Source organism: Primulina eburnea, chromosome 17 (genome assembly GCF_022965805.1).
Source record: "Primulina eburnea isolate SZY01 chromosome 17, ASM2296580v1, whole genome shotgun sequence".
In the NCBI taxonomy this organism is placed as follows: domain Eukaryota; kingdom Viridiplantae; phylum Streptophyta; class Magnoliopsida; order Lamiales; family Gesneriaceae; genus Primulina; species Primulina eburnea.
In genome coordinates, this window is record NC_133117.1 from 4,065,701 (window position 1) to 4,088,460 (window position 22,760).

General features: G+C 36.0%; 3 protein-coding genes and 2 long non-coding RNA genes across 5 annotated transcripts; 2 read left to right on the forward strand and 3 right to left on the reverse strand.

The window, feature by feature from the left end:
• Positions 1 to 6: 6 nt before the first annotated feature.
• Positions 7 to 2,724, reverse strand: LOC140818254 (uncharacterized). Its single transcript, XM_073178162.1, has 4 exons — positions 2,629 to 2,724; positions 2,353 to 2,495; positions 1,989 to 2,121; positions 7 to 1,006 (listed from the first exon to the last, which is right to left on the reverse strand). Exons 2-4 carry the CDS (start codon positions 2,418 to 2,420, stop codon positions 884 to 886), a joined length of 324 nt encoding a protein of 107 aa, XP_073034263.1. The 5' UTR covers positions 2,421 to 2,495; positions 2,629 to 2,724; the 3' UTR covers positions 7 to 883.
• Positions 2,725 to 12,896: 10,172 nt separating this feature from the next.
• On the reverse strand, positions 12,897 to 16,406 carry LOC140818815 (probable phospholipase A2 homolog 1). The gene is made up of 4 exons (XM_073178872.1): positions 16,186 to 16,406; positions 16,062 to 16,101; positions 15,834 to 15,953; positions 12,897 to 13,280 (listed from the first exon to the last, which is right to left on the reverse strand). The coding sequence occupies exons 1-4, from the start codon at positions 16,282 to 16,284 to the stop codon at positions 13,102 to 13,104; spliced, it is 438 nt and encodes a 145-aa protein (XP_073034973.1). The 5' UTR covers positions 16,285 to 16,406; the 3' UTR covers positions 12,897 to 13,101.
• Positions 16,407 to 17,309: 903 nt separating this feature from the next.
• Positions 17,310 to 21,525, reverse strand: LOC140818319 (uncharacterized). The gene is made up of 2 exons (XM_073178247.1): positions 21,310 to 21,525; positions 17,310 to 17,744 (listed from the first exon to the last, which is right to left on the reverse strand). Exons 1-2 carry the CDS (start codon positions 21,489 to 21,491, stop codon positions 17,558 to 17,560), a joined length of 369 nt encoding a protein of 122 aa, XP_073034348.1. The 5' UTR covers positions 21,492 to 21,525; the 3' UTR covers positions 17,310 to 17,557.
• Positions 17,751 to 20,461, forward strand: LOC140818321 (uncharacterized). The gene is made up of 2 exons (XR_012114953.1): positions 17,751 to 18,513; positions 19,157 to 20,461. It is a non-coding gene; the product is annotated as an uncharacterized lncRNA (long non-coding RNA).
• On the forward strand, positions 21,310 to 22,664 carry LOC140818320 (uncharacterized). Its single transcript, XR_012114952.1, has 2 exons — positions 21,310 to 21,531; positions 22,611 to 22,664. It is a non-coding gene; the product is annotated as an uncharacterized lncRNA (long non-coding RNA).
• The last annotated feature ends 96 nt before the right edge of the window (positions 22,665 to 22,760 follow it).

Below are 22,760 nucleotides of genomic sequence, written 5' to 3' on the forward strand. Positions count from 1 at the left end.
GTCCTACGCATAGCATAAAAAAACGTGGTAACAAAAATATATAGATATCGCAATATGTTCACTGAACCATAACACGAAGGAACCATGAATAAATCAGAAAAATGGACAAAACATATTCTTCAATGCACCATATCGTGGGAAAGAGTAGAAGGGTCAAATCCTTCAATTTCGTGACATGCTCAACAAAAAGTGAAACTCATTTGGTTAATCAATCAAATAATAGCATTTATAACATACATACGATCCTAATTAAAAAAAGCACACAAGCAGAAGCCTGTGCTCTGATAAAAAGCTTATAGAATACACAATAATTAGACCTATAGACCTAACCAGCAAATGGACAAGGGAATGTTTATATTACTTCACATTCAGATAAGCAAGAAACGACACACTAAAATATGAACATCAAGTCAACACAAAATCATTCGTAAAATTTGGAAACTCGGAAAAGAGTCCTTTCCAAATTGCTGTCGGTGATAGATAAGATGAGTAGGTCAGTTAAATTTTATTGGGCAGATTAATGCATGTATAGTACGGCCACAATGATTCCTGGTCTTCTCAAATTTTAGCCCAAAACAAGGTCTCATCATGACTGTGCCAATGTAATGATTAAATGAAGAACAATGTTTTTTGTAACAGAAGCTAATGGGTTCGGTTCACAGAAATGTTTCTTTTCCAAATTTGTTAAATAGGAAAACACCTAGCAGTCTACTTAAAAAATAGCCAAACAACTTTGTCTCCTAGATACTTCTTTACCGTAAAGTAATTGTCGTGATGCACGAGCTCATTAGTATAGAGTAAGTTCTTCAAGAGATAATTTAGTTAATTTTGAAACAACTAAATTATGAACTATCAGTAACATGGTTATTCATGGGGCATTCTGTCAGACAAGATATACATACTTTTGCGATTCAATTATGGACAATCGTGAAACAATAAGTTCACAGTAAATCTCGAGGAGATCGTATGCAGCCATCATCTTCTCTTCCCTGATGACATGCTCGACCTGATATTTAATAAGATAGATGTGAGTATAATACCTTATTTAGGGTGGATACTCCAATATTAGATGATGATCAAAGCAGGAAAGAAAATCAATCTTTTCAAATTGGTGTTAAAAACAAAAAATTTCCTCTGAGAGATGTAGACAGATATCATTAATTAGACAACCTACCTAGCATGCTTATAATATATTCTAATTTTCAGCGAAAGTGCTAATTAAAGTTCAAGACTTCTTGGATTTCAAAATTTTCCACCATATGTAATGACATCAAATTGTATCGTACAGATCTCAGGATGGAATAGCAGATGTTCTGGGTAATCTATTGTTTATTTTCATTTCTTAAATGACAAATTGTCTTTCAAGATTACCCTTAAAATAAACATGGATTATAACCAAAGCACAACCAGCACCAATTTTACGCTAAAAAAGATGATGTCCAATTTTTTCACTATTTCAACTCTTGATGTAATTAGGAATCAATCTCAAAGATCAACCTCAAAACAAAGAGGGAGTAAAATTTTTCTACGATAATCAACACTCTTTCTCATCAATATAGATGTCAGAATATCTTACAATCTAAAATATTGGAAAAGAATTTTGGAGCATTTGAACAATAGCTTTCAACAATAACATGTGATATGTCCCCTCAATAATTTCTAAGATCTAGGCACATTTCTACGTTCACATTTCCTGCACCAATATTTATACCTAAATCCAACTATTGCAACTAAAACCAAGCAACAAAGACTTTACATTAACTGTATTTAGACCGGTTTACCAAAGTTAGAGAGAATACATTAGTTCAAGGTCTTCATATATTGCAACATGTATTTTGCATTGCAAATCAAGACACAGAACCAATTTATAAAGCAAATTGACATTTAACAGTCACAAGAAACAAAGAAAATGGAAACAGAACACATGGAATTTCATAAAACATGGATCTTGATTAAAACAAAAACAAACAGGAGCCATAGATCAATACTCGAATTCGGGCTGTCCGATCCTGACCAGACTCAAGCAACGGTGCTATTTCCCTTTTCATCTGTTTCACTTGAACTTCTTTCCTGTTCCTCAAAAGCTTCAGCCTTGATCCCGCTAACCTCAGCGATGTCTTGCTGCATCAAATCAAGTCATAGCACTCAAATTCAACAAACCCAAAAACACCCAATAATTGTCTATCAATAACCGAGATAAACAAAATTTGCTCATTCAATAATCAATCAACTAAAAAATACATGTCACAGCACGCCAATCAAACAATTCAAAACATAATAAAATATAAAATTGAAAAACAAAATTTGCCCACGATATGGTTGAACACGAATATAAAATCACAGAGTGATTACCATTTGGCCGGGTTGAAGCTCCTGGAAAGCATATCCTTCGAATTCTGCAGAAACTTTGATTTCTTCATCTTATGAATAGAATCACCACTAAATTACACTAATTGGGATTGCCGAAATCCAAACCACAAGCAATTAAGTTATTCCTGTAATAATTGAAGTTTATTCCGGTAAAAGAGAATATGAGATAGATCGCAAATTCAATTTAGGCTGGTATTCAATTTCATCTTTATCTTCGATCATAAACAATGGAAAATTATAGGTTTAAATTGGGGAAACCTGTAATTAAGTTGACTCTTAAAATTACTCGTCCACGAACGCGCCTCTCAAAAATCAATTTAAGAGTTATTTTATGCTTAGTTGCTTGGTTTTACGGGCTGGCGGGGCAAGCGGGCCCGCCATTTGACGGCCATTAAATGATCGACTCAGTCCGATCTAATTTGGGCCACGGTTTAGACGAACCGACCTGTCTATTTTTTTTTAAATAGAGAATTAAAAAATAGAGAAAAATACTGATAATTTTTTTTAAATAAAAAGTACTAAAAATATTTGAAATTCTATCAAATTGTTAAGCGATATTAAAAACATTACTTTAAGAAATTAATAATGTATAATAATTTGTTAAATAAAATATAAAAAAAAACTAAAGAAAAATTACAAATTAGTTATCATTAAAATTCATTCAAATAAGTCAGATAAAATCTAAAAAATATCTATAAAAAAACTTAAAAATACATTTTTATATAAAAAAAAATATTAAAATAAAATCATATTATGCCGAGCCGACCCACCTCGCTCTAACCTGCAATCCGCACGGGCTCAAACCATTTGACTCGCCACCAAATATTTGAGATTTCTCTAACCTAGCCGGACCCATTTCTATGGCGGGGCGGACCGACCGGTGGTCCCGGCTTAACTTGACAAATGTATTAGTTGCACACGTTAAACAATCAAATAAATAGGTGTGATTAGAATGATACTAGTTGTGGTTCTATTAACAAAAATTACTCCCATTGAAAATCATTTTTATTTGAAAATCGCATATATCATAAATATTTTATTAATATAATAGGCAAAAATTTGTGTGAGACGATCTCATGGGCCGTAGTTGTGAGACGGATATCTTATTTGGGTCATCCATGAAAAAGTATTACTTTTTATGCTAAAAGTATTACTTTTTATTGTGAATATGTGTAAGGTTGACCCGTCTCACAGATTAAGATACGTGAGACGGTCTCACATAAAACCACTCAATATAATATCATCGGAAAAGTAATTTTTTCTCGATCAATGTATGTAAATATCGATATATATACATCTATTAGGTATTCATATTTGTAAATTTATTTGATATATTCATATTATATAGGCTAATTTATTATATAATTTATCATAACATATAATCAAAGGCATAAAATTACTTATGCAAAAAGAAAACTAAAAAGATAGACGTAAAGATGAATATGGTTGGTGAACAGTATATCAAAACAATGGCTGTATGTTCCTGCAGCTAGCTGTGATCTAAATTTTTTCAAGAATAGTTGTGCTTAATCGAAGATGAAAGGGGTTGCTCATGGACTGTTAGGGAAAATGGATTTGCTAGATTTTGGTTTCAGACGAATGTTGGGTGAGAGCTTCCTCTCCACAATTTTCTATCATTTTTTTTTTTCATTTTCAATTAAGTCAAAAGTTATATAATATATTATTGATCTGAAAATATATTTATATTTTTTAAAGGATTTATTCATAAATTTTAAAGTTATTTAAAAAATGTATCATATTTAGTCCTATTATGAAAATGAATGGAAGAAGTCAACATAATATTTATAGAGTATGTTTCTTGTGAGACGGTCTCACGAATCTTTATCTGTGAGATGAGTCAACCCTACCATATATTCACAATAAAAAGTAATACTCTTAGCATAAAATGTAATAATTTTTCATAGATGACCCAAAATAAAAAATATGTCTCACAAAATACGACATGTGACACTGTCTCACACAAGTTTTTGCCATATTATATATATAATTTGGATTAATAAATTACCATATAATAATTGGAACGGGTCTAATTTTTTTATATATATTTAAAATTTAAACACGGAAATTATTAATTATGTCAATAAAGGTTGCGTTAGGAAGGTGGGTGGCCCTGGCCCATGAATTGACCATTAACTTTGATGTCAACTTATAATATAGTATTTGCTAAAATAAAATTATAATATAGTGTAGAATGACGCGTGAAACTTGGTAAAAGCTGAAAGAAACAATTAATGAGAAATACGCGAGGAAAGTTAAAATATGTCGATACAGCCCTGTTCGTTACCCCGTGGTTTCAGGGAAAGAAGCCCAAATAAACTTTCCTACCCAATCCATGTTTTTTTTACTAATCTAATTTGAGTTTTTTCTCTGATCAACTTGAAATTTAAATCTTATTTTTTAAAAACTAGAAAAGTATCACAACTTTACTATTATTTTAAGACAATACTAAACGTAAGCATGACGATCATGGTTATTATGATTACTCTAAGTAGACCAAATATGTAAGTAAGTCTATTTCTTGAAAATTTTACAAAGTCAAGCTAACGTTGAGCTTATTAGACTTAAAGGATACGGCCACAACTTCTTATATATGATAATTTTCTTTCTGCTACCACAAAATAAAATTGTTCGAAAAAATTAATTTTAAGCCACAGGAGCCAGCGTAGGGATGGCAATTTTCCCCGCGGGTTTGGGCCCCCGGAAAAACCCGAAACGGGGATGGGGATCCCCGATTTTTCGGGTTTGGGTTCGGGTTCGGGGATTTTTTCAAATCCCCGATGTAGTTCGGGGCGGGTATGATTACTATCCTTATCCCCGAAATCGATTTTTTCAAATCCCCGATGTAGTTCGGGACGGGTATGGGATTACTATCCCTATCCCCGAAATCCCCGAACCCGTCCCGAAAGTATATTATCAATAATAAAAATAGTATTGTTAGTATTAATAATATAATTTTTAAAATTTAATATTATTATATTATTATAATATTAATATTGATATTAATATTAAAATTAACTAACCATCCCCGTCCCCATCGTCTTGTCATATTAATATTTTTGAAGCGGGGATGGGGACGGGGACGGGGACGGGGATGGTTAGTTAATCCCCGAAGTTTCGGGTTTGGGGATTCCCCGAAACCGAAAAAGTGGGGATGGGGGCGGGGATGGAGGTGGGGATGGCATTCGGGGATGGGGATGGGAGTGGCAAACCCGCCCCCGCCCCGGCCCATTGCCATCCCTAAGCCAGCGTATGATTCATAATGTCCCAACAACTTGGATTATTGAAAGAAAAAAAAAACTATTGAGATATCAAGGGTCTCTTGATTTAGTAACAAATAACAAGGGTAAGAGCCAGAGACCTCTTAGGTCATGAGTTCAAATCCCAGATGTGTGAGTTTAGTTAGGAAAGGAGCTCTTGGGCGTTGTGGGTAGCGAAGTGGTCGTTTTCGATTTGGCTAGATGTCTCCTGGGTATATTTATGCAGCACGCATTGCTGAATCTTTTCCGATGCGTGAGGGCCTCTCTATGGCACGTTGGCTCTCGTTAATCCAGTGCATTGGCGAGACTTGCCTCTTTCTCAGGATGTGACTCTTATTGATAATATCAGGAGCTTTCCAACCAGGTGGATGGAGCAACCTGTTGGAAATTTGAATAAAAATTACATGTCTTGAATGTGGGAGTGCCTTTTGGTTCTCCACATTCTTGAGTTGGTTGTGGCTCATTATTGTGGAGTGTCTTTTGACTTTCCACATTCTTGAGTTACTTGAAAACTTGTGGCTCTTCATATTCTTGAGTTAATGGGAAGATTAATTGAGTTAATTAATCTTGCATGACTCTTGGTATACTTTTTGGGGGCTTATAAATAGTGTGCTCATTCCTCATTTCATGCATGAAAATCTTTTCTCTTTCAAGATTCTCTTGCATTTCATATTGTTAGCTTTTCTTTGGCCTCCGTTAAATCTCGGTGATAAAGTAAAGGTACGCTTTCAGTTCGTCGTAGTAGTGTCTCGTGCTAAGTCACTGCTGGTTGTTCCGTTGTATCCTGGGAAACAGACGTCCAAGTTCATCCTCGAAGCACATCCCGGAGGGACGAATCTGTTTTAAGGACACTGTATTTTCATACAGGCCTCGGTTTGCTTTATTTTAAGCATTGTGCTACTGTTTTGTTCATACTACTAGTTCGTTGGTTTTAGTATACCTTTCTGTTTATTCCATACATTTTGTATAACAATCTTAAAACAGATTACTCATTACGTGTTGTTTCAGATATGGCTACTGAAACCAACGTGCAAAGGGAAACTGGTCATGTTGTCCCTCCTCAAGTTGTCCCTCATGGTACCCCACGTGCTGCTGCGGTTGCTGTTCCAGCAAGTCACGGTGAAAAACCCGAGAAGTTTACTGGTGTGGGACTTCAAAAGGTGGCAGCAGAAGATGCTGTTTTACTTGACGATGCTGAACCATGGCTAGATCCTCACGGAGGATGCTCCTAAACTCAACGAGGGTGAGGGAGATGTTGAATCTGGTTAGGTGCGGTTGAGGCATGGAATCATTCTGATTTCTTGTGCCGAAACTATGTACTAAACGGATTAGCAGATTCGCGCTCTACAACGTGTTTTGCGAAAAGAAAACGGCTAAAGAGCTGTGGGAATCCCTTGACAGAAAGTACAAAACCGAGGATGCCGGGGCCAAGAAGTTTCTTGTTGGTCGCTTTCTGGACTTTAAAATGGTGGATTCAAAGCCGGTTATCAGCCAAGTTCAAGAACTCCAAGTGATTCTTCACGAGATTCACGGAGGGGATGACTTTGAGCGAATCATTCCAAGTGGCTGCTATTGTTGAGAAGCTACCACCAGCTTGGAAGGATTTCAAAAACTACTTGAAGCACAAGCGAAAGGAGATGAATGTTGAAGAGCTCATTGTTCGACTTCGCATCGAGGAAGACAACAAGAGTTCGGAAAGACGATTATTTTCTCCTGTTGCCGCTAAGGCAAATGTTGTCGAGCATGGCCAAAGCTCGAAAAAGAGAACATTTTCCTCCTCCAGCAAAAGGTTGAACATGGGACCCAAAGGAGGCGTGTCAAAGAAAAAGTTCTCCGGAAAATGCTACAAATGTGATGGTATGGGTCACAAGGCATCTGAATGTAAGAAGACGAAGAGAAACCGAGAGGCGAATGTGGTAGAGAACATTGCTCCATGAGGTTTCGAACATGAATCTCTGTGCTGTAATATCAGAGGTTAATCTGGTGGGTTCGAACACCAGGGAGTGGTGGATCGACACTGGTGCCACTCGCCATGTTTGCTCCGACAAGGAGATGTTTGCTACTCTTGAGGAATCTGAGAATGGGGAAAAGCTGTTCATGGGAAATTCCGCCACTTCTGAAATCAAGGGTCAAGGGAAAGTTGTTCTGAAGATGACATCTGGAAAAGAACTTGACTTTAAACAATGTGCTTGTATGTACCGGACATTCGCAAGAACTTGGTGTCTGGGTCGCTTCTTAACAAGCACTGTTTCCAGCATTGTCTTCGAGTCAGATAAGGTGGTTTTGTCAAAGAGTGGAATGTTTGTTGGCAAGTTTATGTTTGTAATGGTTTATTCAAACTAAATGTAATGGCTATTAGCCCGTGATGAATAAATTTAACACTTTTGCTTACTTGCTTGAGTCTTCTTGTTTATGGCATGGTAGACTTGGACACGTTAATTATGATAACAATTCGTAGATTAATTAACATGAAAAGCATTCCTGCATTCCAAATTGACAAACAACACAAATGTGAAACTTGTGTTGAGGCAAAACTAACGAGATCATCTTTTCGAACTATTGAAAGAAATAGTGAACCACTGATCTAATTCACAGTGATGTATGTGATTTAAAAAGTGTACAAACTCGTGGTGGAAATAAATACTTCATCGACTTTTGTTGACGATAGCACAAAATTTTGTTATGTATATCTCCTCAAAAGTAAGATGAAGCTATTGACAAATTTGTCCATATAAGAGTGAAGTTTGAAAACCAACTTAGCAAGAAAATTAAGGTGCTAAGAAGTGATCGTGGAGGTGAATATGAATCACCATTGTGCTGAGTTTTGTGCTCAACACGGTAATTAAACACAAAGAACTGCACCTTATTCTCCTCAGCAAAATGGCATTGCAGAGAGAAAGAATCGCACAGTGAAAGAAATATGAATGCGTTGCTATTAGTTCTGTTTACCACAGAACATGTGGGGGGAAGCTGTTCTAACACAAAATTACCTTTTAAATAAGGTGCCCCGAAGAAGCTAGATAAAAGCCCATACGAGTTATGGAAAGGTAGAAGTCCTTCTACCAATATTTGCGAGTGTGCGGTGCCTTGCCAAGGTAGCATTATCCCACTCCAAAGAAGGTAAAGATAGGACCAAAAACTGTTGATTGCATCTTCATTGGATAGCTCAAACAGTAGCGCTATCATGTTTCTTGTACACGAATCTCAAATACCTGATATTCACAAGAATACGATAATGGAATCAAGAAATACTTCGTTCTTTGAACACATGTTTCCATGCAAATCTAAGGAAGAACCAAGTTCATCCAAAAGATTATATGAAACAATTGATAAAGAACAAGAGCTTGATCAAGACATTGAACCTAGACGTAGCAAGAGAGCTAGGAATGAGAAATCCTTTGGTCCGGATTTCATCACTTTCATGATGGAAAGTGAACCTCAAAGCTTCAAGGAAGCAATTAGTTCATCTGAGGGACCTCTATGGAAAGAGGCTATCAATTCCGAAATGGAATCCATTTTACAAACCATACGTGGGAATTAGTAAATCTTCCTCCGGGAAGCAAACCACTAGGCTGTAAATGGGTTTTCAAAAGAAAAATGAAATCAGATGGAACCATAGATAAGTATAAAGCCAGATTGGTAATTAAAGGTTACCATCAACGTGAAGGGCTTGATTACTTTGACACATATTCTCCTGTATCGAGAATAACTTCTATTCGGGTGATACTTGCGATTGCCGCCTTGCGGAATCTTGAAGTACACCAAATGAACGTAAAGACGGCTTTTCTAAATGGAGATTTAGAAGAAGAAATTTACATGGAACACCTGAGAGATTTTTCTGCGATTGGTTAGAAGAAGAAATTTACATGGACAACCTGAGGGATTTTCTGCGATTGAGCAAGAAAATAAGGTATGTAAACTGGTGAAGTCTCTGTATGGCTTAAAACAAGCACCAAAACAATGGCACGAAAAATTTTATAAGACCATGATGGAAAGTGGATTTAAATTTAGTGAATGTGACAAATGTGTATACATAAAGAACACTGAAATGGGATATGTCATTTTATGTCTTTACGTAGATGACATACTTATCATTGGAAGTAATGATAAGATGATCAAATCCACCAAGAAGTTATTGAATTCAAGATTTGACATGAAAGATTTGGGCTTAGCCGATGTAATCCTTGGAATTAAAATCCATAGAACATCAGAAGGGCTAGTCCTAAGTCAGTCACATTATGTTGACAAAATACTTGAGAAATTCAATAATGATGACTCTGTATTGACTAGAACCCCGATGAACCAGTCAACATCTATCAAGAATCGAGGTGAGAGTATGTCTCAATTAGAATACTCTCGAGTCATTGGAAGTCTGATGTACCTAATGAGTTGTACAAGACCAGACATAGCCTATGCAGTAAGCAATTGAGTAGATTTACGAGTAATCCAGGAGTTGAACACTGGAAAGCAATTATAAGATTGCTAAGATACTTAAGGTACACTCGTGATCATGGGGTGCACTATACAAGATATCCTGCTGTTATTGAAGGATACAGTGATGCTAATTGGATATCTGATATGAAAGACTCAAAATCTACAAGTGGATTTGTATTCACTTTAGGAGGTGCAGAAATTGCGTGGAAATCTTCTAAACAAACTGTAATAGCCAGATCCACAATGGAATCTGAGTTTATAGCTCTTGACAAGTGTGGTGAAGAGGCTGAATGGCTGCGTCACTTTTTAGAAGATGTTCCAGGATGGGAAAAACCTGTGCCGGCTATATGCATACATTGTGATAGCCAATCTGCGATTGGAAGGGCACAAAATAATATGTATAATGGTAAGTCTAGGCATATACGTCGTAGACATAATACCATTAGACAACTATTCTCAACTGGAGTTATCTCTGTGGACTATGTAAAGTCAAAGGATAATATAGCGGATCCGCTAACCAAAGGTTAAACAGAGAGTTAGTTGCGAAAATGTCAAGGGGAATGGGGCTCAAGCCTATAGAATAAATTGGCGTGAAGGAAAACCCAACCTACGCTGACTGGAGATCCCAAGAACTAGGTTCAATGGGACAACCTAATCGCATTAATTTGGAGAATCACTGTGGGGGTTATCCTAGTCCATTCCTATTATGAAACAGTGAATGTTGAGGATAAGCTTACGGCTTTTAATGATTCTGATGAGAAGAATATAGAATCACCTATGTGAGAGAGAAGTGGGGCCGCTTCGAAGGAATTGCAAGACTCAATTCTAGACCCTCTCGCAGAACCAGGCGTGTGTTCATGGCCAAACGAACACAATCATGAGAACTGAATAGTATCAGGGAGAGTCTTGTGTGAAATATATCTTAATTTACATAAACGGCAGAACAGTTCAAGGACATCATGTCTACGGGTCAGCTAGTAAGCAAATATATTTCATGAGGGAAGGTTCAAAGGAAAACACCTACCTATCCTATGCAGGATTCAACTGTAGAACTTTGTCACCGAGATGTATATCAATTTTCATTCATGTGGGGGATTGTTGGAAATTTGAATAAAAATTACATGTCTTGAATGTGGGAGTGCCTTTTGGTTCTCCACATTCTTGAGTTGGTTGAGGCTCATTATTGTGGAGTGTCTTTTGACTTTCCACATTCTTGAGTTACTTGAAAACTTGTGGCTCTTCATATTCTTGAGTTAATGGGAAGCTTAATTGAGTTAATTAATCTTGCATGACTCTTGGTATACTTTTTGGGGCTTATAAATAGTGTGCTCATTCCTCATTTCATGCACATGAAAAATCTTTTCTCTTTCAAGATTCTCTTGCATTTCATATTGTTAGCTTTTCATTTGGCCTCCGTTAAATCTCGGTGATAAAGTAAAGGTACGCTTTCAGTTCGTCGTAGTAGTGTCTCGTGCTAAGTCACTGCGGGTTGTTCCGTTGTATCTTGGGAAACAGACGTCCAAGTTCATCCTCGAAGCACATCCCGGAGGGGACGAATCTGTTTTAAGGACACTGTATTTTCATACAGGCCTCGGTTTGCTTTATTTTAAGCATTGTGCTACTGTTTTGTTCATACTACTAGTTCGTTGGTTTTAGTATACCTTTCTGTTTATTCCATATATTTTGTATAACACAACCATACAACATTGTTCTCTTCAGGCCAATCAAGTTGCACGTTCGTTAGCCAAGCAGGCATTGAACTTGTGGATAGGTTTTCATTGTCGGGATTACGACCCTTTGTTTATTCAATCTGCTGTAAACCTCAACTTTGTAACTGACCATTGGAAAGGGTGGTGTTTGGGCCAAAAATAATTAAATTATGAAGCCCACGTTAAATTAATACAAGCCCGATTAAATTGTATGGGCCCATCAAACTTAGCAGAGCAAGCCCAGTCCATTTAAAACTGATCACGAGACGTTAAGTTGGAGAAAACGTGGGAAGAATCGTGGGAAGAATCGTGGGAGGATCGAGACAGATCGTGGAATGAGAAGCGGGGAAACATGGGTCATGGGGGAGTGGAAGAAACCATATCTCACAGTGAAGAAAAAGAGTTTATCGGCGACACACAAACTACACACACAACTCAACTACAGACAAATCTGCAAACACTCTGCAAAATTTCCAATATTCAAGCATTAGTTTTTCAAGCTTTCCAGAATATTCTAGCAATTTACGTCTTCTCGTTTGTAGATTTCATCAACTATATTTGTCATATTTCTATGTCTTGTAAATTTCTACAGTTTATTGAAAATATAAACGATGTCAGAGATTTATTCCTCAAATCCCAATAGTTTTCTTTATTTTGGCGTTATAGTTGTTTTAGGAGATTAGAACCGACGATCAAATTTAGAATTCGCAATCGCTTGTTTTTAGAAGTTAGATTTTATCATTTTCACACAAATCGGTGCATTTTCGCACCTGGCACGCCCGCAACACCAAATATTGTGCAAACAGGTGGTTTTATTTCAAATATATATATAATCATCCGAATCTATATTAAGCTTCTCTAGTCACCACATTCGTATCTCTCTTAAACCAGTTCATGAATTCAAACTCGTGCCGAAATTACGATATGAAATTGTGAACAATTTGAAAAGTAAAAAATGCTTGAGATGGGCTCACAAGCCTAAGCTGAGCTCTTAAGTATCAGTCAACTTTTGAGAATTTGAGCTCAAGTGCTCAACTCAAACATTGCCTTCGTCAAACAAAAGAACAACACAGAGAGGATATTTTTGTTAAAAAAATCACAAGTAGAAGAGAAGTGATTTAATTGAAATAATAATAATAATAAGAAGAAGAATTGATAACTTGTCACATTATCATCACTTCACGCGTAAACTGGAGCCAAAAATACAGATATGAATCATGTCTCCGAAGGCAGTCCATTAGCTAAATTACAATTTCCAAAGGGACGTACCTTCAATAAAATTCATGTTGTATCTACAGTAAGCTAGCCTATCAAAGTTCTATCTTTGAGTTGCCAAACTGGCTGAATAAAATTGCCATATCCATACCCTGTACCATTGTAGGCACTGCTGTATCGTAAGGACAGGTCTTTGAGAAACCAGCATTTCCATTTTTATGTACTTTTTTTATGCACCTTTTAAACTTCTCGTGGCATTTGATATTGGCCAAACCTGAAAACATCAAGAATATGCCGGTCGATATATTAAAATCAGAAAATTTCGTATACAAAAATCTACCTAATAATAATCTTTCAAACATGAGTTCAGTCGAAATGGTTAGAGAAAGGAAGAGATTAGATGGTATTCCACATTGATGAAAAGAACGAGAACACACGTAAAAGCTTCGTTTATCAGTTGAAGGCCTGTTACAACAAGAAAACAGATTTAATTTATCTAAGAGGAAGTAATTATCACGTTTGAACCCAGAAGTTCGATGGTCAACAAAAAGTAACCTCTGTATCCACAAAGCAAATTTAGTAAAAAGGGCCCAGGTCAACTAGCCTCAAATAGTGCAGCCTACCGACCAGAGCCATTTGATCCTTTGTATCCAGAATATGCATTTGTGACAAATATAAAGACCATTTGACAAAAAGCAAGCAGAAGGTTACATTGTGGGAGCGGAAAATCCAGAAGTTCGTGGGGACGAAACCATTAAAAGCCAATCAAAATAGATGAAGCAAAATGGCATATTCATCTTCTCCGCAGTGTGTGAAATAAATATTTCCGTATGGATATTTTCAATGCAGGGGGGTGGCTGCCCCTGTTCAGTACCTCTACCTCGGCCATTCATTGGGAGTCAAATCAGTAACTATTGGACCAGATCCAAACACATGGTGGACTTCCAGCAAGAAAGATAACCAAAAAAACACAAAACACTAAAAATTTTAATAAAAATTATAAGCCTCTAAATGTTCCTTAAAAAGTCTATCCTTGTTCAAGTTGACCAGGTTGTACATTGTTCAATTTCTTAATAATTGACATATCAAGACAAGGTTAAACAATCAGCAATACAGTCTTTCTTACATAGATTAGAGGGATGCAATCAGGTAATTCAATCTCAGGAATCAACATTCAAGTGCATGCAAACTTCTCATACATTTGTAAATAAATATTTGGTTAACAAGCCTCACAACAGTTGGACGGCTGTTGATAACATCTAAGTCATACACCAAGGGTGCTCCAAAATGTATCTTTTCTTCACCTCAATTTCCAAGAGAAAAACAATGACATCATAGTGAAGTACATTTACACTCCAATTTTTGGTGATTTCCTCGAATGAATTTCTCAATAGCAGTAAAAGTTAGATGTATTCTAAAACAATACTGCATATGTTAAGAGCATATTCCTGACCTCTATCGTAGAAATTCATAAAGTTACAAGATTAAAAGAAAGCATAAAGTTGGCAAAGAAAATTCCATTTACAAACAATTCTCTCTTGGTTATTAAGTAATGGCCGGTATGTAATTTAAAAGACGTGAAAGTCATTCAAAAGATTAGAGTTTGTTGCTTAAGGTGTACATTTTTTACTTTTTTATATCATCGAAATTTCATGAAGGTCAAAAGTAGAAATAATGTAGTAACATATAAGATCTAGGTGTTAAGAAGGAATCAAGTATAGAATGTAGATAGGAAAATTCAGACGAATTCTGAGGTCAAGAAAATGCATAATTGTCTGTGGTCATGAACTGACTGATAAAGGAGTGGGAATTAGTTCAAATTACTTGGGCTTGATCTATGAAAAGTTTAGCTTGCATGCACCAGGTAAAATGATTGAACCATCATCACAGTATGAGAGTTAACTTGAGAGACAGATATCACATCGACCAAAAGAACCTGAAATAAGCAATTAAAAGTGTGGAATATATATGTAGTAGAGGTAACCGCCATGAAGCAGAACGATACAGAGGAATGACCAATTAACCGTACAAGTCGAGCAATGGCTTTTATATGAGTTATTTGAGCTTAGATTATTCAATGATGGAAATTGAATTGGCGACTAAAAACAAAAAGACAAACAGGAGGATTGGGATTTGAAAGAAAAACAAATTGAACATTTCACATGACTTGGCTCCACTAAAATGAGAGATTTACTACCGTAAACTACAGAACTAACATAGCTCCCATGAATCAACCATTTCAAATGCTAAATAATATTTGTGAATTGTGCCCTTCAGCTTTTTATTTTAGAATTGCTATTTCTGGCTTCAACTTTTCCAAGTAATATTTTGTTGACAGCAGAGCAGCATACAGTAGAAAACGAACTATACAAATCCTCAGCCCAGTTATCTGTTGAGAAGTCGACCATTCACATTGATCCACTAAGGTGAATCAGAAAAATGCCAATAGTTGTATTGTTGGCAATGCCATCAATCATAAATGCATATGGGACGCAGATATTTCTCTATTATGCCAAAGAACACATCATTCGCAATTGAAGAAGAACAAGCATAACAATGGCAGTCAAAAGCTGGAGGTCCGAGGCATGGGACTACTTATTGCACAAAATTCAACTAAACAAGTTTCTTTGATCTTATCAGAAATAAGAAAAAAAATTATAATCAGCCGGACGACAAAAGAACTTGTGAATACAATTCACCAATAAAGACGTACTCCATTCAAATGACAGAGAATGCAGGCATAATTGAAAGTCGTTTAAAAAGTAAAATCCAAGGACAAACCACGCCAATCAGACAGAGAATGCAGGCATCATTACGAGTCAAATACCTTTTCTCTCCACACATTCATCATGAATTTTGCAACAAGCATCCAGGTCATCGCAAGGTTTCTCTCCCGGACATCCAGTCCAACCTACTCCACAGTACTTCCCGTACCTTATCCCAATCGCTGCGCACACATTTCAGATTAAACAAACAAAAACAGATGAAATTAAGCACCACAACAAACAGTGACCAATCAATATCATTCGCAAAGCATTCTTTCGAAGAAACGTACTATTGCAGTTCTCCGCCACACAGGTTTTGCTGCACACAACCTATTCATGGCCAACGGCTGAATGAAAAACCATACAGAAACTCATTTTTCGCATAAAAGGCTAATAAATCAATAAGAAAAACACCTGACGTTCATCGACGGCTTCTACGAAAACAATTACGACTAGAATGAATGCGGCGGCGGCGCGAGTCCGGTGCCGAACAACGGCGTATCGCTCTGGCATTGTCGATTTCCTTTTCAACTGCTATTCTTCTCTCTTATATGTTACATGGACGCTTGCCCTTCGTAGCTTCTCCTGCGTTTTCTAGCTCTAGTTATTTTTAAATTACTAAAATGCCCTCTCAATCATTCGAATTTTTTGCGTGGCCTCTGCTCTCTGATTGGCTAGGGCCTCCTTTTATTACGTGGTTTCGAAAAAATTAAAAAAAATCATTTTCCTTTTTTTTAAAAAAAAATCATTATATTTTATGTTTTACAAAAAACAAATATAATTTTACCCAAATAAATTATATTTTCAAAGAACAAAAATAGTCAAGATTTTACACTTAATAATATAGCAAAATAAACATTATTATTAATTATACATTAGTGTTATGAAATACAATAATTTTATACATCACTCAATAAGTAACCGTGTATTTAAATTTCAATTAGGTTTTGAGATACATCTTCACAAGTGAGATAATATTCTATTCATCTGAATTTATAAATTTCAATTAGGTTTTGAGATACATCTTCACAAGTGAGATAATATTCTATTCATCTGAATTTATAGATATATCGAATAAGTTCGACAATTTAATTTGGACAAAAACTTGTCTGAGACGATCTCATGAGTCTTATTTGTGAGACAAATCTCTTATTTGAATCATCCATGAAAAAATATTACTTTTTATGTTAAGAGTATTACTTTTTATTGTAAATATCGACAAGGTTGACCAATATCAAAGATTAAGATATGTGAGACGATTTCACATTAGACTCACTCTTTAATTTGAATATTCCGATAAATTGATATCCAATTATAAAATAATCAATTAGTTGGATCTATTTTCACTTGCATAATCTTTTTCAAGATGACAAAACTATCATAAAACTCAACTAGAAGAAATGAAATACGACAAATGTCCACAAATATTTACCTTTTTTCATCCTTTTTTTTATAAAAAAATATTACTCGTATGAAAAGACAATTCAAGTTTACTTCTGTCACCAAACAAATCAAAATATTTTTTCAGCAAAAAGGAATTCAAATGAATAGATGGCATTTGTTTGCATATCTTATTTTGGTGCAAACCATATATATAGACTCTTTCAACAAAGGAAGCTAGCTGCTGCATCAGTTGAGGGAAAATTAATAGTCAAAATACACTAATAATTATTGGAGACAAATCATATTCAACACTGCTTTCTCAGCTTCAAAACTTTGAAGAGAAACAAAAGGATGCTGGGTAAGAATGGTCCTTACCAATGATTATAACTACGTTCTTCTTTTTTCAGGGATAGTAACCGGTAAAAGTGAATCCCCTTCCGATGATCTCACCGGCACAGAACCATGCAAAGCACTCGAGCCCAAACAAAGCCGCAATGCCTGCATCCTCTACCTTCAGCTCCTGCTTGTTCTTCCACATATTCTTCACATAATCCAGTTCCTTCCAGAATGACTCAGTACGACCTGGAATGCTGCACATGGATGATTATGATGTTAAACAGAGATGCAGAGGAGGCCAAAAACAAAAATAACACATTTGTGGGGTGCATCAAAACAGTCGATTGCTTAAATAAATTTAGCAGAGTTTCTAGCTGAATGAGCATGCAATGAGTATGGGACCAAGTTTATTATGTGTAAATTTCATCAAAGGAAGGAAAATGTTTTGACCATCCAAAAATCTTAATTTGGCACAAAATTATCTATCATGACTTAAGAAGGAGACCATGGCTTTAATTTCTGCAGCTCTGCGCGTCTCTGCCTCAAATTCTTTCTGCGTTTGAAGGTCTCTGTCTCCGAGTCTGCAATCTACATTTCCCTGTCTACTACCGAACGTTCCAATCTCGGGAGCTTCAACTTCTGGAGATGATGATGATGATGATAAGATGAGTAGGATGCAGATTTATTTTTATGATTTACTAATAAATTTTAGATGATTGGAATTTGTTTTTTGTTATGATTTATGTTACATTATCTATTAATGAATTTTTATTTTTATTGAATGTTATCTTTGTGAAAATATTTAATTTAAATAATACAAATTACTTAATATATGTTGAATTTTAAAATTTGTGTAAAATGCGCTTTACTTCGATAAAACGTGCGCTCCGCCTTGCACTTTGCGTCTCAGGTACCAATGCACCCTAGTGCTTTAGTGCGCCTTACGCCCTAAATACTATGCCCCAACCTACCCCAATTTCTTGGTCCAGAAGTAAGATACATGAACTACTTAAACCCATAGTTGTCGAAGGCGAACACTTCTCGCCTTAGAGGTGAGAGGCCCCACCAAGCAAGGACCCCGCGCCTAGGGTCATCCCAGATGACCTTAGGCGCAGCAATTCACTAAGACGAGCTCAGGCACTCGTTTGGAATAGCCTTGGAAGTTCACTCAGGCTTTTTTAATTATTTGTTTAAAACAAACAGCCCAAACCCAAACCCTAGCAAACCAACGCCCCAATACGGAAATCAGAAGAAGAGAACTCTGAACAGAAGAACGAGGTGAGGGCCTCTACATACAAACAATCAGAAAAACACTGATTCACATCTTTTGGATGAAGAGAAAAAAGTAATTGATGTTGATCAAGAAAATGAAGTCCAAAAAAAATACAAGTCCGAAAGTTCTGAGAACTCTGATGATTCGATGGAATAAGATGAACTTGATTTAGATGATTGAAAAATTTTAATCATATTACTTATTAATTATTTTTTGTTTGGTGTGATATTGTGACTTAATTATTTCATATTTTAATATATTTATTCTAAAATAAATAATTTTTAAAAAAACTTAAAAATGTGAGCCTTGCTTCGGTGAGACGCAAAGATTTCACGGCTCTTGCGCGCCTCGGTGCGTCTTGCGCCCTTGACAACTGTGCTTAAACAATCAAAGTTGAGCATCTCGTCAAACATTTCACATGTTGATTCTTTTATGATTCACCATTCTAAACAAGTCTTTTTGAACGAAAGCAATATATATGAATGTATGGGAACATCCATATATGTAAAAGAAACATGCAGTGTAGACAGTCAGGAGATTCAGTATCCAATTGCGCAACAGGTGCACGAGCACACAATCAAGGAAATGAAACTAAGATCTGGTTGGTCACAACAAACCACCATTGCAACAAAGTGTAATCTAAACACCGAAAAATGTAATCGGCTAAAAAAACAAATGACTTAGGTAAATCTTATGGTTTCATGTGCTACTTCAAGTTAACATAAATTGCATTTAAAAACAAGCAAGTCAAGCAAAATACATAGCAATGAAAAGACACCAAAACACTCCAAGGAACGCAGTCAAGCCCACAGTAATATGGTTGATCCATCATAAATTTTTATCCGTAGACCACATTCCCTCTAACAATGCCAAGAAAATTGTCGTGAGTGAGCATAACAACATGGTCCCACAACTAAAGCTGACAACACAAACATCACCATTTTTTTGCTGCACCTCAGTCTATCATATACTGATGGAAAAAAGAAACAACTAAACCACAGGGAATACATAGACAGGATTCAAAACCTTCTCAGTTGAAGTTAAAAAAAGTATCAAAGGTGGTGGAATGCGGATATCATGTTGAATCAGAAACCTCTAACAGCCGAATTGCAAGTATTTTCACTCATCTACAGTTAAAAATTACGTATATATACACCGTCAAAGAGATTCACACAGAACATTCAAGCTATAAAAACAGACATCATATAAAAATGTTCAGGATGTCAGTACAGAAAAGGTAAGGTTCGGATTGTCAACTTTCCGCCGACGTCCTATATAGCTTACATCAATGGACATTCGGACTATGAAAACACTACTCTTAATAATGTGTAGTTCAATAAATTTTCAAGGAATAATTGGAACATTCAATGGTAAGATGAATGTTCAATTTTTTTTAACAAAAAACCATTTAAAGTTTTAAACAGCTCAGGTATATCCCAGTTCCACTTGTGCTCACAACTAATTTTCTCATTTTGCTTCAGCATTTAGCCTGTGGCACCCCTAGGCTAAGTCACCTGACATATTTAAACCAATATAAATTGAATGGAACCAAAACAAGACAGGAATGTCCCACTAGGTGGTGGGAAGAAAAGTTGATTCAGCCTGTCCAAGACTTCATTAAAATCAGCACAATACAAAGTAAAAGGTCCTTCAATAATCAATTTACTTAGTTGATTTCATGGATTATACAAATTAAAATGCAAACTGAAATATTCTGATATCAACAGGTACCCTTGGAGAAAAGGTCATGTTGCTCATGCCATTGCAGATATTTTATTTGTGCATACATCAGCCATTTATATCATAGGCATCGAGGCCGATAGATCCAGCAACAGACACCCTTGGATAAAAGGTCATGTTGCATAAGTGATAGTAGATATTTATTTGTGCATAGGCCAGCCATTTATATCATGGGCGCTGGCGCCAACACATGAACTAATAACAGCATTGTCTCTCATTCAGGTTAGTAGTCATCCAGCAACATAAATATTAAGATAGAAAACTGAACAAATAAGAATTTCTAGATTTTTTCAGGCAACAACCATTATTTTTTTCCTAAGCGTTAACAAATCTGATGCAGTATCATTTGGACCAAAGAACAGGGTGAAGAGTGGAGGCCCATCATTTCAAACTCCATGTTCTAGGAATACTAGATGAGAGAGAAAGGAGATGCACGACAGGGAAGAGGAAAAAAAGAATAAAAGAGATAATAATTGTTAGTGTTAGCATCCAGAAATTATTCCGAATTTCAGTTGTATTCGAAGCTGGTAGGGGCAAGAGAGAAAGTGTCTCTCTCTTGTTAGATTTATTTCCATTCCAGCTTGGTTTCATTCTATTAGGATTATTTCAAGTTGAGCACTTTCTTTCAATCAATATGACCTTCCTTACATCGTTAGTACACCTATCATCATCGTTGAGGTTGTATCTATTGACCAAATTTGGAAAACAGAGCCATACAGAGGTTTCAATTTCTAAGAAATAAGATTAATAAGCTGTCCAAGAATTCCAATCAAAACCATGGATGTAACGCAAGGATGCAGAGTAACCTCGCAAGACGGGTGTAGAATAACTGTTTTGCCAACTCATTGCATTTCTCCACAGTTGGCGGATCTACAATGTATTGTTTATTTTGCTCCAACAATTGCTTGTGGTAGGCAGATCCATGCTTGGCGACAAATTGTGAGGCTTGTAAAACCTTGGCTTGCACTTGCCGCAACTTGGATGCCATCAATTCTCAAAGAAGGTTCTACACGAAACATATGAAACAAGTTAAGGTCAAAACTTAAAACTAAAATGGTTAGATATTTGAGTTTCCATCTAGACATAATCAACAAATCAATGGTTAGATATTTGAGTTTCCATCTAGACATAATCAACAAATCAAGTCAACCAATTGGGAGAAGCATTTTCCCAGAATTGTCTGAGTTTACTATATAAACTTCCAACGATTTATGAGACAATATAGAACATGATTATAATGAGGATATTCCCATAATATAATTGCATTATTCAAGTTTACCAGCTGATTAACCACTGCAATTCATTCCATGAGGCATGAGACATTAATTGGAGTATAAAACAATCCAGGGATCATTTTACTTAGATTTGTTACAAGTATTTCCTTGCATCAAGAATGACAGAAGCATCATCTCAACACAAGCACCACTAAATAGAGTAACTTGCAGCCAAAAACTTATCATCTGACACTTTTCTTACTAGCTAGGATATGCTACAGATGACTTATGTTCATCAAAGGACGAAAGAAACACCATAAACAACTTGCTACTTAAAATCCAGCGATTTTGCTAGCGAATAGTGATTAGGATTAGATAATTTTATTTGTTAATACAACGCAAATCAGACCTGCTGCAATTCAAAAGTACAACGAAGGCAGCGAATAGCGAGTACTACTTTCATCTATACATTTAGCTCAAGACTACTTTCCCGACAAAGAAATATGTTCTACTACATGAATCACAATGGCTACAAAAGCAAAAAAACATTTATCTACATCACGCAGTCATTTCGATTCATTGACAGAAAAGTACACTTATTTCCACCAATTCAGGTCTTCCATATCATTTCGTTCCTCGGTAAGTCCACTCTCAGGGAAAAAAAATGAATTACCTAAAAATATCAAACATTTAAAAACCAGTTCACAGATCGCATCGAATTCTAGAGCCAGCACAAAAAGAAACCCTAAGAATGACCGATCTGGTAACAGATCTGATAAATATGCTCAAAATCCCATGAAACTGTGTATAAAAACCAGAAATTACAGCCCATAAATTAGCGCAAAATTAAGAGAAAAATGAGCTGAATTAGCAATTGACCTCTCCTCGACGAGAGAGTTTCACGAGCGAAGGGTTTTTCACTCGTCTATCCGCTCAGTGTAAGAAAAGAAATGAAAGGAGGGCGAAAAATATCAAATTGTATATTTAAAAGGGTTTTTATTTTTTTAATCTTTGTTACTAAACCCTGTAAATTGTAGTTAACT

Bases quoted from the DNA above. Each gene is read 5' to 3' on its own strand.
- LOC140818815 (XM_073178872.1), bottom strand. From the start codon at position 16,284: ATGCCAGAGCGATACGCCGTTGTTCGGCACCGGACTCGCGCCGCCGCC. The intron at 16,102-16,185 runs GTGTTTTTCTTA...GGCCATGAATAG, and splicing joins AAGCCGTCGATGAACGTCAG to GTTGTGTGCAGCAAAACCTG. The intron at 15,954-16,061 runs GTACGTTTCTTC...ATGTGTGCGCAG, and splicing joins TGTGGCGGAGAACTGCAATA to CGATTGGGATAAGGTACGGG.
- LOC140818319 (XM_073178247.1), bottom strand. From the start codon at position 21,491: ATGGCATCCAAGTTGCGGCAAGTGCAAGCCAAGGTTTTACAAGCCTCA. The intron at 17,745-21,309 runs GTTACTCTGCAT...ATCCATGTGCAG, and splicing joins TTCTACACCCGTCTTGCGAG to CATTCCAGGTCGTACTGAGT.
- LOC140818254 (XM_073178162.1), bottom strand. From the start codon at position 2,420: ATGAAGAAATCAAAGTTTCTGCAGAATTCGAAGGATATGCTTTCCAGG. The intron at 2,122-2,352 runs GTAATCACTCTG...GATTTGATGCAG, and splicing joins AGCTTCAACCCGGCCAAATG to CAAGACATCGCTGAGGTTAG. The intron at 1,007-1,988 runs GTATTGATCTAT...ATTAAATATCAG, and splicing joins ATCGGACAGCCCGAATTCGA to GTCGAGCATGTCATCAGGGA.